Genomic DNA, 16,027 nt, shown 5'->3' with positions numbered 1-16,027 from the left:
GGTATCAATTTACTGTGTGAGCTGATTATTGTCTAAAAAGGCTCTACTATGAGTTGGCTGAATCAATAAAATTACTTTACTACTATCTAGAAGCGTTGGTTGGCACCCATGCTTCGTCGTCTGCCTTCATCGTCAACCAAAAAAAAAAAAAAGTGGGCCCATCTAAACATCAACCAATATTTTAAAAAAAGATGTGGGCCCCACCTAAACATCAATCAATATTAAAAAAAAATGTGGGCCCCAACTAAATCAAGCAATATTAAAAAATGAATCTTATATTAAAAAAACAATGTCAAAAAAAAAAAAAATGCAACTCATATTAAAAAATCAAACAATATTTATGTAATTTCCAAGATATCTCATTAAATCAATAATGATAGATTCATTGTTATATACGTATCAATCCATTAGTGGGAGCAAATGAAATTATTGTACAGCAACATACTTAAAATACTTATATATTCTAACTATATAGAAGAGCCATTGGGCTCCTTTTACGTCGTCCGTTGTGGGGCCCCATAAAAAAAATTGTGGGCCCCATATATATTAAACAACAACTAAAATAAAATTTTAAAAAATTGTAGGCCCCATATATATTAAACAATAGCTAAAATAAAAAAATTGTGGGCCCCATATAAACATCAACCAATATTTTAAAAAAAGGTGTGGGCCCCACCTAAATATCAACCAATATTAAAAAAAGTGTGGGCCCCAACTAAATCAAGAAATATTAAAAAATGAATCCCATATTAAAAAAAATAATGTAAAAAAAAAAGTGCAGCTCATATTAAAAAATCAAACAATATTTATGTAATTTTCAAGATATCTCATTAAATCAATAATGATGGATTCATTGTCATATGCGTATCAATCCATTAGTGGGAGCAAATGAAATTATTGTACAGCAACATACTTAAAATACTTATATATTCTAACTATATAGAAGAGCCGATTGGGCTCCTTTTGCGTCGTCCGTTGTGGGGCCCCATAAAAAAAACTGTGGGCCCCATATATATTAAACAACAACTAAAATAAAATTTTAAAAAATTGTGGGCTCCATATATATTAAAAAACAACTAAAATAAAAAAATTGTGGGCCCCATATATATTAAACAACAACTAATATTAAAAAAACATTGTGGGCCCCATTTTAAACACCAACCAGTATTAAAAAAAGGAAGAAAAAAAGTGAAACCCACCACATCCAAACTCACGGGAAAAAAAAGTGGACCCCATATTAACAAAATCAAGAAATATTAAAAAAAAAATGAATTCCATATTAAAAAAACAAACAATGTTAAAAAAATATTGTGGGCACCGTATTAAACACCAACCAGTATTTAAAAAAAATAGAATGGAGCCCCATAAAAAACAAATTGTTGGCCCCATATATATTAAACAACTAAAATAAAATAAAATAAATTATGGGCCCCATATATATGAAACAACAACTAAAATTAAAAAAAATTGTGGGCCTCATATATATTAAACAACAACTAATATTAAAAAAAATTATGGGCCCCATATTAAATACCAACCAGTATTAAAAAAAAAAAGGAAGAAAAAAAGTAGAACCCACCACATCCAAACTCACAGGAAAAAAAAGTGGACCCCATATTAACAAAATCAAGCAATATTAAAAAAAAAGTGAATCCCATATTAAAAAAACAAACAATGTTAAAAAAAATGTGTGCCCCATATTAAACACCAACCAGTATTAAAAAAAAAAAAAAAGTGGAACCCACCACATCCAAACTCACAGGAAAAAAAATGGACCCCATATTAACAAAATCAAGCAATATTAAAAAAAATGTGAATCCCATATTAAAAAAAACAAACAATGTTAAAAAAAATTGTGGGCCCCATATTAAACATCAACCAGTATTAAAAAAAAAAAAAAAAAAAAGTGGAACCCACCACATCCAAACTCACGGAAAAAAAAAAGTGGACCCCATATTAACAAAATCAAGCAATATTAAAAGCAATGCTTAGCAAATCAAACAATTAAATCAATAATGATGGATTCATTGCCACATGTGTATCAACCCATTAGTGAGAATAAATGAAATTATTGTATAGCAACATATTTAAAATACTTATATATTAAAATAAGATAGAATTTAATTACTTTTTCATTTTTTCCTTACTCTAATAAATGTGAAAAGAGATTAATGTCATAAAAGAAAAATTAATATTAAATGGAGATCAAATAATTAATAAGGTAAATTAGTGAAATTATAATTCTAATTGACGTTTCCTTAAAAAACCGTATAAAAAATAACATGACAAGTAAAATGAGTTAAACAAAAAATATTTACTAAAAATTAAAAAATAGAAGTTATTCATTTAAATAGAAAATCAAATTTCTACTTTGTTTCATTTTAAACATGTAAAATTAATATAATAATTTGAATTAGAATTATCCAAATCAAAATTTGATAAAAAAAATTATATTTATTACTTTACTATTACTACTATATAGAAGAGCCGGTTTATAGAGGCAAGATCGTCCGTGTTCGATCCTACTTTTTTATTTAAGGGTAAAAAAGTAGATAAAAAAAAAAAAAAAAAAAGATGAACCCCACCCTCTCCAAACGCATGAAAAATAAAGTGGATCCCACCCTCTCCAAACTCATGAAAAAAAAGTGAGCCCCATATTAAAAAAAAAGAAAAAGAAAAAAGGCAACATCAAAAAAAAAAAAAAAAAAAAGTGCACCCCATATATTAAAAAATCAAACAATATTCATATAATTCCCAAAGTATCCCCATCAAGTCAATAATAGTGGATTCATTGCCACATACATATTAACCCATTAGTGAAAGCAAATGAAATTATTGTACAGCAAAAAACATGGACCCCATATTATTACTTTTCTTCAAAATATTTAATTGCTGTATTTGCTATTCCGCCATGTCATTTATTTGTTATGTTTACTAAAATAAATATACTTAAAATATATATATTTAAAAAATAAGATACAATTTAATTACTTTTTTATTTTTATTCTTACTCTAACAAATGTGAAAAGAGATTAATATCAAATGAAGTTCAAATAATGAATAAGGTAAATTAGTCAAATTATAATTGTAATTCACGTTTCCTTAAAAAATCATGCAAAAGACAACATGACAAGTAAAATGAGTTAAACCGAGAATATTTACCAGAAATTAAAAAATAGCATTTCTTCGTTTAAATAGAAAATTAATTTCTACTTTGTTTCGTTTTAAACATGTAAAATTAATTTAATAATTTAAATTAAATTTATCCAAATCAAAATTTGATAAAAAATAATAAGTATTTTACACTTTTAAATTAATTGAATTAAAATTGAAAGTATCAACTGATGCTTAAGTATTGCTATTATTTTATCTCAAAGAGAGGAAAATAGTTTTCTTTTAAACAAGTCTTCTCTTTTAAAAAGTATTAATAAATTTTCGTAGCAAACACGAATAAAATAAAGTTTTAGATACGGAGCACAAACTACAATGTTATATTAATCGTATTTTGAACATAGTATATATATATATATATATATTATCACTATCTAAACACAACTACATATATATATAAATACACTATAATCCGAAGTATTGGGCCCGTGCGTAGCACGGGCATAAGCCGTCTAGTAAAATAAAAAGAGATGGCTGGTATATAGTATATACTACTCAGTTAGTACGCAGGTGGTACCTTTTTAGTATAAATTATTTTTTGTTATTCACACCATTCCCTTTTACTAATCAAATACGGGCAATTCGCCGGATTGCCTTTCTTTTGGGGTGGTCTTTAATTGTTGCTCCTCAAATTGCTGATCTTTAATTTTTGTCCTTCACGTAAAAATCTTGAGGTTCTGGGTTCGAATCTCGCTCCAGCATAAAAATAAAAAATAATTTCGCAAGGCAATACGCGCCCTCAAGGCATAACTAAAGTCTGCCGGAGGGGGCAGACTTTGCCTTAAGACATATATATTTTTTTTTTACTTTGTAAGACAAACTTGTAGTTATGCCTTAAGAAAAAGTTTCGCCTTATGGGCATATTTTTTTTTATTTTTTTTATATAAAATTCCAGGATAAGTGTCCTGGGATGCTGCATATCATTTAATGATAATAAAAAGGGAGGGCTAGACCTTATCCCTGATATACAAACACTGATTGCGTTGCAGTTTTAGCAAAAACGAGAATGTTAAACTTGTTAGCTATACATCCTCCACTATACACTTTGATCTATACATTTTAGCTCACAAAAAAATTAGCTTTGTCATATCTCATCCTTATGGAAGGAAGTTACTTTTAGTTATGCCTTAACTAAGAGTCTGCCCTATAAGGCATAACTAAACTATGCCTTAAGGAAAAGTTATAAGGCGGAACATTTCCTTATAATTAAGGCAAAGTTTATGCCTTAAGGAAAAATTCCGCCTTATAGAGCATACTTTTAGTTATGGCTTAACTAAAATTCTGCCCAATAAGGCACAACTAAACTATGCAAAAAATTCTGCCGGATTCGGCATAACTTTAGTCATGTCTTAAGCCCGCGTATGCCGGCTCCGGCATAACTTTCCCAAGTCTTGCCTTGCGAAATTATTTTTTATTTTTATGCCTGAGTGGGAGTTCGAACCTAGAATCTCAGGGTTTCTACGTGAAGGACAAAACTTAAAGACCACAAATATGAGGGGCAAAATCTAAAGACCACCCCAAAAGAAGGGCAATCCGCGCAAAAAAATGATCAAATACTATGATTTTGCACAAACAGACATCTTCATTGTCGCGATCAAAGTCGAAAGAAGGAATTAAACAAAGTATTGTATTGAACAACCTTATAAAATTTTGTTATCACTAGCAATGTATAACGTAAAATCTTTTATCGATGCCTGCAATTATATTTTTATACGCTATAGTCAAGTACCGCCGATTTTTATTCCGATTTCTCTGAATAAAAGACACTAGTAAGCTAAGATATACTCCCCCTTGTTTTAATTTGTTTTTCTTATTTTCCTTTTTAGTTATCTTAAAAAAATTCACTTTCTATATTTAGTGCACATTACAAACATCTTTAAGTTCAGATTACAAAAATCTTCTTCACTTGTTTAAAGTCGGAGGTAGGGGAGTTCATGGATTGGTTTGGGTCGGTTTTTGGTTAAAACAAATCAATTTAGTCGGTTTTTAATTATTAAAACCAAACCAAATATAATACATATCTATCAGTTTGGTTATTGTCGGATTGGTTCAGTTTGGCTCGATTTTTTATTTTTAAAAAATCTAATGGTATTTCTCTGTTTCATTTTTCCCCCTACGATCAGGGAAGACTTTTCTGTCATTTTCTAACTTATAATTCATACGCTATTACTTTTATATTGTGGAAGCTATAATTTTCATGGATTATGGAGAAACTGTCTTAAGATCTATAAGCTTTAATCAAGTGAATAAAATTTATAAAAAATACAACTTTTTTACATAAATCTCATTGATGTTTCTTTGAATAAATGAGTTTGGATTCATGGATCTTTTAAGAAATAGGCTTAAGGGGTAAAGTTCAGTAACCTAATAGAAATAAAGAAAATTTTGATGAAAAAGTAAACAAAGTATTTAAAATTATTTATAACAATTAATATATTGTGTACATATAATTATAAAATTGGGTATATTATTTTGTCGATTTGATTTGATTTTTTCTTCATTTTGTTTTTAATAAATTAAAACCAAATCTATATTATCGATTTTTTTAAAATTCAAAATCAAACCAAACCCAAAAAACGGTTCATCTCTTTTAACTCTTCCTTTTTAAAAAGTGCAACGGGTCTTTCAAAGAATTATCAAAAAGGATCAAGAGAGCATCTTAGCTTACCCGAATATTTGTAAGCCGTACCGAGTGAAAGAAGACAAAATTATTAGTTATTGCATTAGGATGCCAACTTTCTAGGATTCATTATCCTATAATTATTTCTACCAAAAGCATTGAATTCTTTGTGGTTACTTGCTCTAGAAACTCTCAACCATCCTGCTTCCTCGGTCCTCGGTTGCTATAGAGTGCTACTAGTACAACCTCATCACACACATGATTACATTTTGTGCACAGATAGTATATAGATGACATACAAAAACATGAAATGATTTATAACAAGTCCAATATGATAATCCAAAAAAATAGCCTAATAACGTGTTATAACCTCTTTATCCATTTATATATTGAACTGCTTGGTAAATAATATGCCTATTAAAGATTTCAAATTTTGCTTTTATGTAATGATGGTAAAAAAAATATTTACACAATCAGGTCACTTATTAGGTAATTACATCTCTTGATAATCATTATTGCATTTGGTAATCTAGTCAAAATAGTGATACGTAACTAACATGCTAGCACAAGTTAAAATCATTGATTGCATAAAAGAATCTTTCTTATTAGTGCATAATTTAATCCCATATATTTATCCGAGTTATGTATATGTTGAGTGTTATAAATACAACTATCCTAAGTATCGTTCTCTAAAACACACACAACATTACAAATCTACGATACATACAAAGAGTCGAGAGTCAGAAAATATCCTTCCCTCTTCGATCAGTTCTCCCCCACCGCAACAAAAAGAAAAAAATTAAAGAAGCAAAAGCTATATACTTTATTGAGAAGATGGGTGTCAAAAGGGACTTCAATGTGAAAGTGATCAATACTGAGGTGGTGGCAGCAATGTTGCCAATGCAAGAGCATTGGCTGCCACAGTCCAATCTTGATTTGCTTTTGCCTCCAGTGGATGTTGGAGTTTTCTTTTGTTATCAAAATCCCAATATTTCTGGGAAACCAAAGTTTTGGTCATTTGAATCAATGGTCAGTGTTCTTAAGGTTTCTTTGGCTGAAACATTGGTTTCGTACTATGCATTTGCAGGGGAGTTAGTTCAGAATCTTGCTGGAGAGCCTGAAATTCTTTGCAACAATGCTGGAGTCGATTTCACAGAAGCTTGGGCTGATGTTAAGCTCAAAGAGATCAACTTTTATAATCCAGATGAAAGCATAGAGGGCAAGCTTGTACCAAAGAAGAAGAATGGGGTACTAGCTGTTCAGGTACTATATATATATATATATATATATATTGATTCTTAGCTGTGAATTTCTCCAATATCTATGTATCATGTGCATCATTTTTTGCATGTACCAAGTTTATCTTTTACCAACTCATATACACTTTTAGGGTTTGATTTGTAGCTATATTGATTGCAATATGAGCCGTGATGTACGTAATTTTAGGATTTTATATTTAATGAATATACTCTTATTGGTGGATGTGTGGTTCATTGGATTAAAACTGAAATATACAGGGTATAATACATATAGAATATTTATTTGCTTTTTTTTTTTACAGATAAATTTGGATAAACTTTTATTTCCAATTTTAGTTTTCTTAAAAGACTCACGAGAAGAGCTTTGGAGAATGAATGACATCTTTGTCTGTTTTTTCTTCTGTCACTGTATTAAATTAAAAAACCCGAGCGCATTCATGAATTTGGTATAAAAATAACATCACAATTATGGTATAAATAATTTCAAAATTAATTATATCATAATTAAAAAAAATCAACAACACTAAATAAAAAGTCACACATTTTATCCCGTAATTATTATCTCTTACCCTTTAACCAAAGGACCCCTTAATCTACATATTGGGGAACCTGCGACATTCTTCTTGTTTTATCTCATACATATTTTATGAACGATTATCTATAAATTCCTACTTAATAGTGTAACTTTTTACCCTATGATATATAAAATAGTTAAAACTCTTATCTTACTTAATAATCAGTATAAAGGATACTTTTACCCGTCCCAAAATATCTGGACACCTGTACTTGAAAGCCGTTCCTAGGTTTCTCAGCTCAATTAGCCACGAATTAAGAGTTCTTTTATCTTTCTTTCTTCCCAATTTAACTGTTGTTTTTAGCTCTTTTCACGTAAAAATAATAAATACATGCTATAATTAATTACTACGGAGGAAGTGTATCGTTCAATTTCCAATTGCCGACAGGTTTTCGGTGTAATAAAGTCGACTTAGTCAGCCATGCAAAAGATGACATGCATAGCAGAAACATGGTACTACCTCTATTTGGAATTGCATGTGTTCTTTTAAGACGAAGAAAATGTTTTTTTAAGAGAAGAAACACAAAGCTGAATTATATACAGTTTGTTTGTAGATCAAGTGGCGCCTTTCTGTTAGTTTTTTCATTCCTTTTAGTTCATTTTTATAAAAAGCGGAAAGCGAATGAAGAATAGTCCATATAAAGGGTACAATCAATTTAAATACTGAGCAAACTTTGTCTTCGGTGGAGAAGCTTTCCATGATCAAATCGAACTTTAGATAAATAAATACATAAATAAAATTAATAATAATGTATGGGTTCTCACTCTAATTAGTTCCAGTAACCTGAAAAAAAGATAGACATTTAGGGCATTTACTCGTTTTCTGTTCTGACAGGCTAATTCAACTTCTCTGAATACTTTGCTACTTTACTGAAGTTTTTTAAAGTTGAATGAGTATCAATATTTCACTTGCACTTCATTTAATTTGTATACAATGACATTGGTAAGAAAAAAAATTGTCCTTTAGTATGTTGTAGCTGGTAATCTGTCCTAATTAATAGGTTGCTAATTTTACTTATTATTTTGATGGTGTATAAATCCTTAAACTCTTTTACTAAGTCGTAATAATAACTTTTCACAGATTGACACAAATTTTAATCCAATGCAGGTCACACAACTCAAATGTGGAGGAGTAGTTTTGGCATGTACATTTGATCATAGAGTTGCTGATGCTTACTCAGCCAACATGTTTCTTGTATCATGGGCTGAAATAGCACAGTCCAAACCACTCTCTCAGCTCCCATGTTATCGACGATCCTTTCTTTTTCCACGGCGTCCCTCTTACTATGATCCTTCAATTGATAGCATGTATTTACCTATCTCAGCCCTGAAGCAAGAGACCACAAATATTGATCATGATGATCAAATTATAAGTAGAATTTACTACGTCAAGGCTGAAGAAATCAACCGCCTCCAATCACTAGTCAATTGTAATAGTAACACAAAATTTACTAAACTTAAAACATTCAGCGCTTTCCTATGGAAAACTATAGCCAGTGGTACTATGGAAATTACAAAGAGCGCTAACAGTAAGAACTTCAAGTTGGGAATTGTGGTCAACGGTAGAAGTAGATTATCAAGGGACGGAGATGAAGAACAAGCCAGGGTGCTAAAAGGGTATTTTGGGAATGTTGTTTCCATCCCATTTGGTGATAAAAAAGTGGAGGAACTAAAAGAGAAATCCTTGAGTTGGGTGGCAAGTGAAGTTCACGAGTTTCTTGAACGTGCAGAAAGTAAAGAACATTTTCTTGGGTTAATAGATTGGGTTGAGAATCATCGTCCAGAACCAGCTCTAGCAAGAATTTATGCCACGAACGAAGAGGGGCATGCAGTGGTGGTGTCGTCCGGGCAACAGTTTCCGGTGAGGAAGATTGAGTTTGGATGGGGAGAGGCAGTGTTTGGTTCGTATCATTTTCCATGGGCAGGGAAATCAGGATATGTAATGCCAATGCTAAGTCCTAAAGGAAATGGAGATTGGATTGTTTACATGCATATGTTAAAAGGCCAAGTGGATTTGGTGGAGGCTACTGCATCAAATGTGTTCAAGCCATTGACTGCAGATTATCTCAACTTGGAGTAATTAATGATTTTGTATATATGTACTAATTAAACTTGTTTTTCTTATTTCTTGTATGTATGTGTGAATGGATCATATATCGTGGTATTTGAAATTTATAAATTGTCTTTGTAAGGATTTTCTATATCATCAAGTCATTTTACCTATTTGTAGCATGTAATTTATCTTCTTTTTTTTTTTTTTTTTTTTTTTTTTACAATTACAATTCTCATATTTACCTATAGGTATTCTCTTTGGGTCAATATTTGCATTGACCGTGTATATAACTTCAACTTGTATCGTGGTATGTATTGTCTTGATCTAATATCAGGAAAATTTGGCCATGAAAGGACGGAATAAGCAACAATTAATTAGTAAACTCTAAGATTAAAAAATATATATCAAAAGCACCTTAATATAAAAATGATCCCTCTATATCATTTTATGTTAGAAATATTTGATTGGGCACAGAATTGAAGAAGAAAAAGAGATTTTAAGCACATAACAACAGTACATTGAGAACTTGAACTTTTGATTATGACATTTTTATTTATGAATATATCAACATGTCACTGAAGATAAAAACAAAAGTTTAAAGTAAATGAGTTTTCAAATATAAAAATGTAACAGTATTTTTTGACCAAATTAAGAAAGAAATAGTGCATATAATATAAGATATAATAGTGCATATAATATAAGATCTATAGAACAGATGGAGTAGAAAAATATTAACGTGTAACTTGAAAAAAAAAAATTAAAAAATGCTATCTCTGATGATGCATGAGCAGTAAAAATAAAAAGGAAACAACAATTTGAGCAAGAGTCAAATCCCAGATTGGAAACAGGCTTCACATATGTATGGCTTCTTTGTCTTCAAGAACAAACTGCAGAAGGCCCAACAAAAAAGATGTAATCCTTAAGGGGTCGTTGGCACTTATATCCCTACCTTGTGTTGGTCTTTAATTTTGTCCTTCATAACAAACAATGTTTTTGCTGGGCATAAATTCATATTTCGGCATCATAATATCTCACAAGTATGCCCGCATGACTAAAGAAACTTATGTCTAGCTAAGCATAAATTCGATGATTGCTAAAGGACCAAAATTAAAGACCAGCCTTTTTGAGGGAAAAACGTGCAATTTCTGATCCTTAAGCTAAGCAATAGGATTGGGGAAAATCGCAGAATTGCCCTTTTTTTGGGGTGGTCTTTAAATTTTGCCCCTCATATTTGAAATCTTTAAATTTTGCCCTTCGGCTAAACCCCACGGGTTCCAGGTTCGAACCCCACCCAGTCAAAATTTTAAAAAAAATTCGCAAGGCAGAGTTTAAATTTCTCTATGCCCCCATCGGCATACACTTGTGAAGGAATTACCAAAGTTATGCCGGACCTGACATACTTATGCCTTATGGGCAAACTTGGCATAAGTATGCCGGGTCCGACATAACTTTGGTAATTCCTTCACAAGTTTATGCCGGGTCCGGCATAAAAGTTTGCCCATTAAAAGTATGCCCTCACCGGCATAAATTTGTTAAGGAATTACCAAACTTATTCCGAACCCGGCATACTTATGCCTTATGGGCAGACTTTAAGTATGCCGGCTCCGACATAACTTTGGTAATTCCTTCACAAGTTTATGCCGGTAGGGGCATACTTTTAATGGGCAAACTTTTATAGTATGCCACATAAGACGGAATTTTTCCTTAAGGCATAACTAAAAGTTAGCCTTATAAGGCAAAGTCTATACCTTAAGAAAAAGTTCTGCCTTATGGGGCATACTTTTGGTTATGCCTTAATTAAAAGTCTGCCCCATAAGGCATAGTTCCTTAAGGAAAAGTTTTGCTCCATAAGGCATAACTAAACTATGCCTTGAGGAAAAGTTATGCCCCCTCCGGCATAACTTTAGTTTTTCCTTAATGACTTTATGCCGGATCCGGCATACACTCCCTCCAGCCCTGCCTTGCGAAATTATTTTTTTATTTTATACCTGAGCGGGGGTTTGAACCCAAAACCTCAGGTATCCAAGCAAAGGGCAAAATTTAAAGACCACAAATATGAGGGGCAAAATTTAAAGACCACCCGAAAAGAAGGGCAATCCGTGCAAAAAAATGATAGGATTGGTCTTCCAAAGCCCAAAAGCCCTACCTTATTTTCCATGGCTTACTAGAGATTCTGATGTTCACTTGCAGAATTACAAGGCAATAAATAACCTTCCAATGGTTATGGGCCGATTTGTAGTTGAAAAAGTACCCTGTTGTTGATGAGATTGCAATCTGGACTTCTGGAGTGCTATGCATGAATAAACGGGTCCTGAATAATGACCGGTCAAATTGTCCTCTTCTATCTGAAATTATTAAAGTTCAATTCCATATTAAATTTTAAGTTTAACGTTAAATAATAAACTAAATTAATACTAATAAACAAATATAAATGAGGTGTGCACTCAAAAAAAAAAAAATCTTGAATTTGTTGTTCCGAAATTACGAATTAGACCGTAAAAATATAAAATGGTTGGATGCACAACTCAAATTAGAAATTGCAGACTGCCATGATTGAACTAAAAACAAACCTGAATCAATAATTGGCGTGTGTCCACTATTCTATCTGCCCCTCTTGTCCCTATGCTATATTTAATTTCCATGAATAAGTTAGAAATCGTGAAGCCAAATAATGTTAGCTTTTATCATGTTAGCTCAACCTGACTAGTTACAATTCGGAAAAGGCTAAAAAATTTCCTTAACCTATTAGAAAAGATTTTAAAATGTCGTCCTTCCGCTATTGAATCAAATTATGAAGTATTATATTCACCAATTTCCTCATTGTGCAGTCTCAATGATGGGGTCCACATCGTTTTTCTCCTGGAAAACTGCATTTCAAATTTCAGGTTCCAATTAATACTCCCATATTATTTATTGCAAAAATCAGCCAATGTCTTGCCAGCTAATTTGGATTGGAAAACATCTACAAACCCCTAGCTTAATTATAAGAATATTTGTTTATTCCTCGAACTTCTCATTAAATTAACAGCCAGCTAATCGAATAATCAAGAATGAATCTTTTTTTTTTAATCTTGGACTAGTTTAGTTTATTAAAACAACAGATAACATCAAACACACCCTCAGTCTGTCATTTTGCCACAAAAAGTCCTTATCTGTTCTACTTTTAGGTCTCTCTATTCTTCTATTAGTATCATTCTTCCTTTCAAATTGTTATGCCCAAGAAACCTTTCTCCACTGTATATCTAGTCAATTTTCCATAAGTAAAATCACAGGAGTATTTGTCTATGCCCCAAAATCACCAACATATTCATCTATTATAGAACATGCCCAAAAAAAATCCAAGATGGTTGAATTCATCATCTGCACATCCCCTTTTCATTATTGCCTCTCGTAAAGAAGTTGAACTTAGACCTTTCATTCTTTGCAGCAAAAAGCTTGACCTGCAAATTAGAGTTTTAGGTGGTGGTCATGATTATGAAGGTCTCTCTTTTCACGCTGAATCGCCATTTATCATTATTGATACGAGTAATCTTGATGAAATCAACATTGATTTAGAGCAAGAAGTAGCATGGATTCAAGCAGGGGCAACATTGGGACAATTATACTATGAAATTGCCATGAAAAGCAGAGTACCTGCGTTTCCAGGAGGCATATGTTATACTACTGGAAGTGGTGGAGGACTGGGTTCTATGATGAGGAAATTTGGGATTGCAGCAGATAATGTGGTCGACACTCGTGTAATGGATGTTAATGGAAGAATTCTTGACAGAAAATCAATGGGAGAAGACTTTTTTTGGGCCATAAGAGGAGGTGGAGGTGCAAGTTTTGGGATCATTCTTGCTTGGAAACTCAAGCTGGTCCATGTCCCTGAGAAGGTTTCTGTTTTCAGGATTCATCGAATGCTCGGGGAGAATACTATAAATCTGCTCCAGCAATGGCAACATACAGCATATTTATTGCCTAAAGAATTCTTCCTCAGAATGATTATGCAAAATGATGGAGTAGGAAAGGAAAAGAAAGTCAAAGTCACATTTGAAGGACTATTTCTTGGGAAAGTTATTGAGTTAATTCCAATTGTCAGCCAGAAATTTCCTGAGTTCAATTTGGAGCACAAAGATTTCTTCCAGGAACCAGTGATAAATTGCACTGAGAGACCTTGCTTGAGAAAGAATGTCACGAAGTTTCCTGTATTGGATCTGTATTATTTTTATACAATAAAGAAGTTGATGAATCACTTGAGGTCCTTTTGGATAATAGTGTTCCTGTATATAAAAATTACTTTAAGGCAGAGGCGGATCTAGGATTTAAAGCTTGTGGATTCCAGCTAGCAGTGCCTGTTGTTACTGGGTTCTCAGCTCAAATTTCTTATATATTTGAAGGGTTTCACATTATAAATACAAGGTTCGGATAAAAGTTGTGGGTTCCCGCGAAACCACACCCAATGGTGTGGATCCGCCCCTGCTTCAAGGGAACATCTGATCTTGTGAAGACTCCTATTCCAGAACAGGGTTGGAAAATGATAGAAAAATTGTTTCTTGAAGAGGACAGACCAATGATAATAGTAGAACCATTTGGTGGAAGGTTGGATGAATTTTCAGACTCAGAACTTCATTTCCCTCATAGAAAGGGAAATTTGTACAACATTCAGCACTTGGTGAATTGGGATGACAACAGTGAAAGCTTATCGAGCGAAAAGATAGAATGGTTGAGAAAATTTTACAGGGAAATGGAGCCATTTGTTGCCAATTCTCCTAGGACAGCCTACATCAGCTACAGGGATCTTGATTTTGGGACCAACCAAGAAGACTAGCTATTCCAAGGCCAATATCTGGGGTAAAAAGTATTTCAAAGGCAACTTTGGGAGGTTGGCTAACGTGAAGAGTGTGGTAGATCCAGACAATTTTTTCAGATACCAACAAAGTATTCCGCCCTTTACTAGTCCAGGACTGACGAATTTAATTGAAGAAGCATGGCCAAGTGATTACATCCCACCTGTGTTACAATTATTCTGATATGACCTTTTTGCAAATGTGTCCACAAACACACACACATCTTGGAACATTAAAAGTTTGATCAATTATTTTTGTGATCAGATAGCAACTAATTGTGCTCTCATCAGTGGTTATAGTAACTAGTACAAGTTCTTTTCTTTCTAAGAGGTGGAATAGAATAACCCGGTTGAAGCGTAATGATCATAAATGCATTAAATCCATAATAGGTCCCATTCTTCTACTCTTTCCCGGAAGTCGATGACTATTTATAGCTATTATCTTGATTTCAGTGTATTACTACTGCAAGTTATCAGCTGTTTGATAGAAATCCCACAGATGTGGTGCTTCTTAGCAACAATAGGTTTTCTTATTTTCCATTGTGACTTTTACTTAATTTTGCAGGCCATGGCCCTAAAAAGGTCTCCCCCTGTGCTACCTGACAATAGGGGGAAATATTAAAACTTCTGCTTTGTTTGACGTCATTGTAACAACAATTAAATATCAGTTACTTAAAATTTGTAATAATTTAAACTTTTATTTTTATTATTAAAATATCTCATGCTTGGTTACTTGATTAGTTTTTGATGGAAGCTAATTAATGATCATCTTAAAGAATATTGTGTTTACTGGACTGTATTATAAACCAATAATGTAAAATTGTAACTCTCTATTATATATACAATAATGATCTTAATCATGTTAGTATTCGGCACATGAAAATGATGTTGGGAAGTAACAAGCAATAACCAAATTGCACGACGAGGTATCAGCGGAAAAAATACCCAAGTCGAAACTTCCCACACTATTTGAACCAAGAGAAGACAATAAGCACTAGCACAAATGGAAATCCGAGCAGCAGTTATACCAACAATAAAATAGCAAAGCAAGCAAAAATAAATCGAATGGAAGAGACACCAAATTTACGTGGTAAAACCCCTACAAGGTGAAGAGGAAACATCCACGGGACCTCCGGCCCACAAAAGCTCCACTATAAACAACAAGAGTTACAAAAATGCTCTCCAAATGGCTACAACAACAAAGCCAAGCACGGAGCACCAATACATAAAAGATAGCACCAAAACTAGCGAAGAAAGGAGAGAAATCACCCCCAAAAATGAGCTACTGTTCGTACTCGAAAACTGGAGCTACAGACCATAAAATCCGATCTCCACCGAAATCGAAGAACCAGATGCTGAGAACCCCCAGTTCAAATTTCAGCACGATCTAAAGGTTAACGAATCGGAAAACGCAATTTAAAGCGGACTGCTGTAGCAGAAAATTTCTGGACGAAAATCTGTTTTCTCTCTCACGTTTTTCTCTCTATATGGCTGCTATGAATTCACTCTTGTGTTGTGAAAA

The 16,027-nt window shown here is 32.6% G+C and overlaps 1 protein-coding gene and 1 pseudogene across 1 annotated transcript; both read left to right on the top strand.

Annotated features, from left to right (window-relative positions):
- Window positions 1-6,500: 6,500 nt before the first annotated feature.
- LOC132623157 (coniferyl alcohol acyltransferase-like) lies at window positions 6,501-9,990 on the top strand. The gene is made up of 2 exons (XM_060337865.1): window positions 6,501-7,054; window positions 8,733-9,990. Exons 1-2 carry the CDS (start codon window positions 6,626-6,628, stop codon window positions 9,702-9,704), a joined length of 1,401 nt encoding a protein of 466 aa, XP_060193848.1. The 5' UTR covers window positions 6,501-6,625; the 3' UTR covers window positions 9,705-9,990.
- Window positions 9,991-12,513: 2,523 nt separating this feature from the next.
- On the top strand, window positions 12,514-15,038 carry LOC132624597 (berberine bridge enzyme-like 22; annotated as a pseudogene).
- Window positions 15,039-16,027: the final 989 nt, after the last annotated feature.

The sequence above is a fragment of the Lycium barbarum genome, chromosome 12, assembly GCF_019175385.1.
Source record: "Lycium barbarum isolate Lr01 chromosome 12, ASM1917538v2, whole genome shotgun sequence".
Lineage (NCBI taxonomy): Eukaryota > Viridiplantae > Streptophyta > Magnoliopsida > Solanales > Solanaceae > Lycium > Lycium barbarum.
The sequence above is the reverse complement of the archived record's forward strand: the minus strand, read 5'-3'. Positions and strand labels throughout refer to the sequence as shown.

Bases quoted from the DNA above. Each gene is read 5' to 3' on its own strand.
- LOC132623157 (XM_060337865.1), top strand. From the start codon at position 6,626: ATGGGTGTCAAAAGGGACTTCAATGTGAAAGTGATCAATACTGAGGTG. The intron at 7,055-8,732 runs GTACTATATATA...AATCCAATGCAG, and splicing joins ATGGGGTACTAGCTGTTCAG to GTCACACAACTCAAATGTGG.